Here is an 8,935-nt window from a genome sequence, read left to right on the forward strand (position 1 = left end):
GCCACTTCGTAGGCCCTAGTGAGTAGTGTGGTTTACCCTACAGCTGCTACTCTGAGATTGTGTGTTAACATGCACTGTGTCATCACCCAGCTCATTCACCCGGTTTCTAAAGACTGTTAAGACTAAATTTGTCGGAGTACACCACCTAGTGACCACTTGCATTTCCACAGAAGTGATATCCCATGGTACCATCTATCTCCAGGCTCCTTTTATTGGATAGTCTGGGACCACGATGTGTAGATCTTTTTTTATTTGGAAGCCTTCTGCATTGAATCACGTCCACCTCTTTGCTTGTATACACACAAGACTAGGGGTTGGTTACAGTTGGGAGTTGTAAGGCATCTGCTAATTACAGGTGGATTCTTAATATGTTAGTGATGAAGGGCAGATTATTGAAATGTTGCTGGCGTACTTGTAGACAATAAATGCTGTGACATTAGTAGTAATAGCATTGCAGCCATGATAGGGCAAGTGCATATACCAGAAAAAAGCTGTATGTAAAGTGGATGTCTTTTACTAGGTTAACTATTACCATGAGAGAAAATATATAACATTTTGGGAACTTCTTATCTGTTACATTGTGGACACATGTTAAGCCTGGAAATAGAATGAATAATTTTTTGCTTGAATATTACTTTTTTTTTTTTTTAAATAACATCTCCTTACTTTTTTTTTTTTTCAAAAACCAGCAGTATGTTCTCCAAATGCTAAACTGGCTGATGAGTAACAATGTGTGTGTGATACCGACTGCTGTATTTCAAATGTTTAGGATTAGAGAAGTATTAAAACAAAATATAATTGTGTTTACAGAGAATCAAGCAGATGCAAAACAAATGTTTTTTCCTTTAATGTTGTGAAGACTTTCTGTGATGACATGATGCAAAACACACTTGGAAAATGAAAACAGACTGGCCAGCATTCTCTTTATTTTACTGAAATTAATAGGAAAGTGATTGTGCTCATCAACTGAAAAGTAGATGTTTTGCTAGTTTGAAAAGCTGCCCTCAATAAAATAATTACATTAAAAATTAATTACTTCTTTTCCATCTTCAGCTATTCGGTGATGTTTGTTTCCATTGCAACCGTGTGATTGAAGGAGATGGTAAGCACTTTCCTCTTTCCCTAGTTTTCCTTTCTGATGGAAGTTCTCTTTAAAAGTGGAAATGAGGGGAGAGCGGCTCCTTGTTGAATCCTTGCTTGTTCCCACTAAAACAAAAATGGCCATTCTTTTGATCAAGAAATGAGGTTAGAGCTGATTAGTCAGAGAGGAAGACCACCAAGTGACTGAAGAGAGCTCTGATCAACTGGAAAACCTTTAGTGACAAGCAAAGGCCAGGGATGCTGGGAGATGCACAGAGGTGGCTTCCTGCCCCACCAGCGTCCGAAAATAACATAGGCAAGGGCAAGGATGACCACACAGGCATCTCCTCAACAAATTTAGAAATCATTACCCAAATTTGAAAAAGTACTTAGATATTGAAAGTGAGTACTTGAAGGGATTTTGTAATTGTGTCTAGTTCGCAGGCAACTGTTTTTTGAAAATCTAGGCTGATGATAATGTCACAAAACCAGGAAAGACCATACTTGGAAAGATGTGTCTGTAAAGGCAGAACTGGAAGCAAGTGGTTCAGGTTTGGGGTTTTTTTGTTTGTTTGATTGGGTTTTGTTGTGGTTTGTTTGGGTTTTTTTTTTCCAGAGGGTGTGGTGCTGGTGGCTTTGAGGGGGCTTTTTTTGGACAATAGCTATGGTAAAATGCCAAAAGCAAATTATTCTACCTGAAATAATGCAACATGATGTGCCTATTTGCCCCTGCCCAAAGTAAATACTATAATACCAATGTTAGCCTTTCCTAAGCCAAAGCAATTAGCAGAGTAGAAGGAAGCCTCTAGTGCGTAAAAAGAGACAAACTAGTTTATAGTCATGTAACTATAGGGTGAGACCTACATTCCAGAGATGTGCTTTCCCCACGTTTTCTGGACTGGAGTATACCTGCAGAATGACAATCCAAAATGCCTTAGAGGAAATATTGTCCTTCTCTTCAGTAAAATCATACTAGAATGAGCAGAACTGGAACTTGAGGTGAATTAATAAATTCAGCCTTGTCTTATAACTCCATCTCTGTATGTTTCTAACCTTTCACCATATAATCTGACACCCATATTGTATGTTTTGGTCTCTGAACTGAACAGAATAAAGTATAATACAGTAATTTCTTTACTTCCAATATATGTCTTCAATTACATTTCTTCTTTCATTTCTGCAAATTTGACACTGCATCACAAAGTATGAGTATCCAGTATTGTTCTCTCTCAATCTTGTGAAACAAACATTTGTGGCAGCAGTTTTTGAGGAAAGTGTCTGACTGTATTCTAGAGGTTGTTTGGGAGTAAAGACTTTAATCTGACTAGTAGTATTTTGGCAGGCGGTGTTGTAACTATGCTTCTGAGATGTACTTGCCCCATATTCCAGGGAAAAAAATTCTGCATGACAATGCTCTGGTTCTGGTTGTTGTTGACCAAATGCTGTATTTTATGAGAAAACCATTGTCCTGCGTTGTTTAACTTAGATTAAGAAGAAAGGCAAATTTTGGCAGGGAAAAGTGGAAAGGTACATTGAAAGAGAGGAGGAGTAGAAACTGGGTTGAGAAACAGAACAAAGATAAAATATTTACTTTCTCTCCAAAGCAAAGAATAAAAATATATCCAAGTTTGTCTTGATTCAACTGATTTATCCCACGAGTCCATAAATGTTTTCACTTTGGTAGTGCTGATTTACTATCAGCATCCTGACTGCCGGCTTCATGTTGTTTTCTTTGGCTGGGCAAGTGCTACTGTTGATGGCACTGCAGTCTAAACAGAAGCTGGAAAAAAAACCTGAATGAAAACTTAAACACCATCTTGCAGGATTGCTTTTCCACTGAAAAAGTCTCCTGACTAATTTGGAAACACAGGCTCATTGAACAGTTGCCTGAGGTCAGCATGCTATGAGATGAGGTGGAAGCAGGGAACACAAGGCAAAAATAGGTTAAACTGGTCTTGCTGGTGAGCACAGAGTTGTATGTACCCTCAGAGGCAGTTTTATCGGTGCTTAACAGTCCTTGCTACACTATACCCACATGTCCCTTCCTGGTTGTGCTACGTTAGTGTTACAGTCCTCGATACAAGAACCAAATTACTGTTCTTCGTGCCTCATGAATATGTGAGCTTACAATTTTTGTAATACCTTTTTTTTCTCTGTAATGCTAATAATGTCTTTTTTTTCCCCGTGACCATAGTCGTGTCTGCTCTGAATAAGGCGTGGTGTGTGAACTGTTTTGCTTGTTCAACTTGCAACACCAAGCTAACACTCAAGTAAGTTTATCAATCAGTGTGATGCCTCCCAAACATATCAGTGGTTACCTTCGAAGTGTAGAGGTTGCAATAGCATAACTGTTACAGTATGAAAAACATAAAAACAGCATCGAGAAATATGTACATCTCTTTTCCTCTTGCTCCATTTACATCTCTTTCAGCTGTCTGTTCAGGTCTTCCTTCACTTAGCCTTCTTAACTCTTCTCCTTTTCTGTCCTCTATTTTTTCTGTGTTTAACTCTGAAGGGATAAGTTTGTTGAGATTGATCTAAAACCTGTCTGCAAACACTGCTATGAGAAAATGCCAGATGAATTTAAGCGACGGCTTGCCAGACGGGAACGTGAAGCAAAGGATAAAGACAAGCAGAAAAAGAAAAAGCCAATCTGTTTGTAAACTTTTTTTCCTTCTTACCACCACCTCTGCTCCTTTCTTCTTTGGTCAGTGCTAAGGATGCTTTTATTTTAAGTTTTTGCATGAGTTTGCACCAATCAAAACCAAAATATTTTTCACACAACTGCAACTGGAAATATTAACTTGTTACTTCATTATCTTATGTTTAGTCTGTTTAGCTCTAGTTAGGTTTGAAAGGCTTCTTAAATGACACAGCTAGTAAATATGGACATTTGGGTAAAAACTGCATAACTCCCTCAACACAGTGCTGTGATTACTGTTTACAATGTATAACCTTGAGAAAGTAACTTCATATATATGTATAAATTGAAGCTGTAATTTTTTGCCTGAACATGTTTAATAGGATACTTCCAATATATATATTTTTTCACTATTGCTGCTGCTAAAAGTTCATCTGTTTTTTGCTTTGTCATTTTAGGAATAAATTTGTGGAGTTTGATATGAAGCCTGTCTGCAAAAAGTGTTATGAGAAGTTTCCTCTAGAGCTGAAGAAAAGACTGAAGAAACTAGCTGAAACTTTGGGAAGAAAGTAAAGACTTCCATCTGCTCTCCCCTTCCTTTGTGAAAATCTTACATATATTACTGGGTGGGGGGTTGCTTTGAGGGTACAATCAGACAACAAATGATGATGTATGCCTTCTATCAAATCGAAGTGTCTTAAGATTCTTTGTTCACCCTACATGTACATGTATGCTTGTTTGTTGATAAACAGACCATACTTCCAGACTAAATTAAATACCAGCTTGCCTGAAAGGTTTCTGACTCTGATCATGCACTTGAACTGATGCAAGTGGCCCATTCTGCACAGTAATCTGTGCGGAACTGAACAGAGGCAGAACATTTGCATCTGAATACCTGCAACAACAAACTGTGCAAACATGTCCAGGGTGTGTATTGTCATTTCTATAAATGGATGTATTAACCTTCATATTAAGCATGCACACAAGTGACTTGGGCAAGAAACCAACATACTTTGCCTCATGAAAAAATTCATGCTTGGATTTCAGGCCAAGTCATAGCATTAAAGGAACCTTGTTTCAGATAGTTTGAAAATATTCAGATTTCTAAATAGAGTCATTGTACAAATGACCTACTTCTGATAGATTATGCTTACATGATGAATCTTTGTACATCAGGCTTAGCATGAAATACCTTTAAGAAATATATATTCCTATTGCAAGAAATTAGCATACTCAGAACTACTTGAATTTTGCTATATTCCACTCAGAATAACACATTAACTTTTATATATGCTTTTGCATTAATTTACTTTTTGTGCCTTACTCTGCTGGACCATACATAACAGTGTTCCATTAAATATATATATAGTTTTATTTTTTATTTCACATTTTTATGCAGAAACTATATACAAGGTATTTTCAAAAGATAACATACTTTGCCTTAATTATACAGGATGCAAGAAGCATTTTATTTCAAATGTGAACACTTGAGCTTAAAGTTTAGCTTCTGGTGTTCATTAATTTTCAGACAAACACTGAAAATGCATATTTCAGTTAACTGGCAATATTACTTTTACACCTATGAGTGTAAATATACACGGTTTGATCCTGGTAGGATCTGTATCTTTAGCCATCCTCAAGAACTGAGCTCACAAATCATCAGAATTCCTTATAGCATACATCTAATTGTTTTATACTATTGACTTCTATCCATGCAAATCTGTTTTGGTTTTCCCTTTCCTATAGAAAACACAGTTGCTTAGGAGTTCTTGATGGTACTACTTTATCAGGTATGCAAACATTTTTAATTTTTTTTTTATATTAGTGACTTAAAAAAAATATGTAATTACATCATAGGAATTAAAATTTTCTTTCCCGTTTATGAAAAATGAGTTGCTTTAAAACATGTTTGCCAGTGTCATCAATAAAGGCTATGTTATTAAACCTTGTATCACCTCTCTTAAATGAGTGCTTGAGAAGGGTGTGAAGGCAAATTGGCTCTCTTGGTTCCCTATGCTTTTACCTGGGACTGTATGTAAATAGTTCCTGTATGTAAATTCTTCCTTGATTTAAAGGAGACATGCCTTTCCTAAATATTCCACTGTAGTTCGTTTTCAGGTTTATGAAAGAAACCACAGTTTGTTTCTTGAAGAACAGCTTGATTCTTCTGGCTATTTGTTTTTAATTGGCATAGTCACTAAAGAAAATGCCTTGAGTTTAAAACACACACCTTCCTATCAATTTTTAATATCCTTTCACTGTAAGGGAACTGCCACCCCAAGCTTCCAGTTGAGTGCTAGGTAGGGTGTTTTTTTACTATTTTATCCTACGTAATTATTTAATACTGTAACAGTTCAGTAACTGAATGCAGTTTCCTTCAGCCTTATTGCTCAAAGAGTCGGGAAATGTCCCTAAGCCTGAGACTAAGTGGTAAGACCTGGTTCATGTCCACGTTGCTTGGGCTTTCATCCATCTGTAACACAGTGGCCTTGTTTGTGCTGTGCAGCTACGGGTCTCCTCTCAACTCTGGTAGCCCTATGGCCCTAACACACAACGATTTTTCTGTTTCCAAGTTCCTGGTGGTGACATCTGAGCTTACAGTGCACCAAGGCAGTGGTTTTTCTAATGTGAAGATGAGCATGTGTATCTGAGACCCCGTGACCCAGCACTGAGAGCATCTGAGGGTGCTTGAGGGTTCAAAGCCTAATGACTCATGGAAAAATGCTGGTTGAAAGGGACTGCTAGAAATGAGATAGCCCAACCATCCACTCAAGAGGTCTAACTTCCAAGTTGGATCAGTACCAAAGGTTGTGCTCTGCCTAGTATCTCCACAGAAGGAGATTTCACAGACTCTGTGGGCAATATGTTCCAGCATTTAATCTCCCTCATGGTGAATTTTTACTGTTATTATTATTGGAGTCCTGTCTCAAGCGGAGGGTTACCCAAATCCAAACTGCTCTCTTGGGAGCTGTCTTTGGAGTGAACTGTCATTGAAATAATATCCCTGGACATTGCCATGAAGAGAAACAAAAATGCTGGGGAGCAAGCTAGCAATTAAGCAGCCTGGACAATTACAGCTCTGGTGTTGAAGCTCACTTCCTGGCCTGTCAGTGTTACAAATACTTTGCATAGCTACATATACTTTCCTGAAAGAGGCAGAGCTTATTATTGGCTTTCTACCCATGATCCCTACTAGGTCTCTCAAAAAAAAGCTGTGAGGGATGTGGGAATGGATGCTTCAGAAGCTTTGTCCCTTTTCTGCTGCATGGGATCAGTCACGCACAGGCAAGAGGGATTCCTTTTGAAGCCTCTGCTCAGACTAACTAGTAGGCAGCACTTCAGAAATCCCAATGGATGTAGCTGTAGGGGGAAGAAGATGAGTCTAAAGCCTTTCTGCCGCAGGCATTGGCAAGCCCTGGGCCCTGTTCCAGCTGATGGGTATTGAGCCAAGCTGAGCACAGTCAGGTTGCAGGGACAGCACTAGAGTCAACTGCTGTCCCACCTGACCAGGTGACTTCCAGCTGTTGAGAGTACTAGGGACACCCTGGTGGGTGCCTCTTCCACAGGGATGGGTGAGAAATGGTGACCAGTGTCAAGGCACTGGATCCTGTCTGTATGAAGGCAATTTTCCATGCTTCCCCAACAGCTGAAGAGCAGAAATTTCCTCCAGTGAGATGAGTGAGCCAAGTCTGAGCATTCTCCTCTGCACTAGCACCAAGACTTTTGTCACTTAGCCTGGCAGGTACTGATGAATTGTTCGGTAACCCCAGCTGTAGACACGTCATTCAAAAAAGTACAGAAAGAAAAAAGATCTTTCTTCTTAGAGCATTTTATCCTAAATACATAAACATTAATAGAGCAAATATTGAGATTGTTGACTCTTTCAGCCAAGGTGTTACATGGATGCTGCTGGTCTCCTTACAGGAACAAGCTGGGTTGTTCTTTCATTTTTCTAGAAATGATGGCAAGAGCTTAGGGGATGTGGCATTCCACAAAGCAAGCTCAGCTTCCTGAAACACAAGGGCTACTTTTAGACACAGATACATATAAAATTACTTTACCTCTAATTATATTCTATCACTTGTATGTGTGATTGGTTAACTAGTTGTTTGGTTCCATTTAAAGTGACAGTGCTTAAAGGTTTCACCAGGCATGCTCAAAGAGTAGGGGGGATTTTGTTTGTAGGGGTCCCTCTAGTCTATGGGTGGGTATTTTTTTGTGCTAATAGTACATTAGCATGTAGTCATTTAGTCAGTGTTTTCTACCTAGTATTCAAGGCTATAACCAAGATAAGCTATGGGGAGTACTTCTTTCCGTTCCTTTCCTCTGTGTTGCAGGCTTGTATCACAAGGACAGGCTTCTGGTGTGTTTTTCTCCAATTCTTGCCGTTTCAGTGCTATGTAAGCTCTTTTTTTATTCTACATGCCTTGTTTCCACATTTTAGTTACTTCAGTTACCAACCAACATCACCAGCACCCTTGCAAGCTGAGTCCTAGAAGTGTCCAGTGCTGGGGAATCTGCCACTTCCCTTGGGGAAATTATTCCAAAGTCTGACTGTTCTGTTCTGACTGTGCTGTTCTGAGGTCCAATCAAGATCTCCCCACAATTAACTTGCACCCATTGCCCCCTGTCTTTTCCATGTGACTCCTTGTAAAAGGCGAGTCTCAATCTTCTTGATAACCACCCTTTAAGTACTGAAACATGGCAATAAGGTCTCCCCTAAGCCTTCTCTTCTCCAGGCTTAACAATCCCAGTTCTCTCAGCCTTTTCTGGTACAGCAGGCTCCCCAGTCCTTTCATGATCTTCCCATCCGTGTTCCCAGATGTATTTTAGAATGATAATTAAAAGCATAATTAAGCTATTCACACTACCTGGGAAATAAGTTCCTCACCACAGCCGCTACAGTATTTGTAAACTCATTTTTCTAGAGCACTCAAAGAGATACAGCCCTTGCTTACAGGCTGCAGTCACAGCGAGCCGCAAGACAGTGCCCGAGGTGAGAACAAACTGCAGGGCAGCTCCACGCACGCCAAGATTTCTCCAGCGGCCTAAGGCCCAGGCACAAACGGAAACCGTCCCAGTATCAAGGCAGCAACGACCAGCTGCCCCTTAGAATCCCGCGGGATACCGCGGCCACGCAGCCCGGCTGCCTGGGGAATCTGGCGGCCCTTGGGTGGTCAAGACCCTCCCCTGGCCGGGCCAGGCCGCTCGGCA

The 8,935-nt window shown here is 39.8% G+C and overlaps 2 protein-coding genes across 4 annotated transcripts in view; both read left to right on the forward strand.

Annotated features, from left to right (window-relative positions):
* LIMS1 (LIM and senescent cell antigen-like domains 1) overlaps positions 1-4,431 on the forward strand; it is a 34,573-nt gene extending 30,142 nt beyond the window's left edge. For all 3 annotated transcript variants that reach the window (XM_009997900.1, XM_009997899.1, XM_009997901.1), the window contains exons 8-10: positions 1,054-1,102; positions 3,275-3,350; positions 4,180-4,431. In XM_009997900.1, the coding sequence (XP_009996202.1) occupies positions 1,054-1,102; positions 3,275-3,350; positions 4,180-4,294 (240 nt within the window). In that variant the 3' untranslated portion in view covers positions 4,295-4,431. The remainder of the gene's footprint in view (positions 1-1,053; positions 1,103-3,274; positions 3,351-4,179) is intronic.
* Positions 4,432-7,300: 2,869 nt separating this feature from the next.
* Positions 7,301-8,935, forward strand: part of LOC104389009 (E3 SUMO-protein ligase RanBP2-like) — a 33,316-nt gene continuing 31,681 nt past the window's right edge. Inside the window, exon 1 of the mRNA XM_009997952.1 lies at positions 7,301-7,390. Coding sequence (XP_009996254.1) covers positions 7,301-7,390 — 90 coding nt within the window. The remainder of the gene's footprint in view (positions 7,391-8,935) is intronic.

The sequence above is a fragment of the Chaetura pelagica genome, unplaced genomic scaffold (assembly GCF_000747805.2).
Source record: "Chaetura pelagica isolate M959 unplaced genomic scaffold, ChaPel_1.0 scaffold123, whole genome shotgun sequence".
Classification (NCBI taxonomy): Eukaryota; Metazoa; Chordata; class Aves; order Apodiformes; family Apodidae; genus Chaetura; species Chaetura pelagica.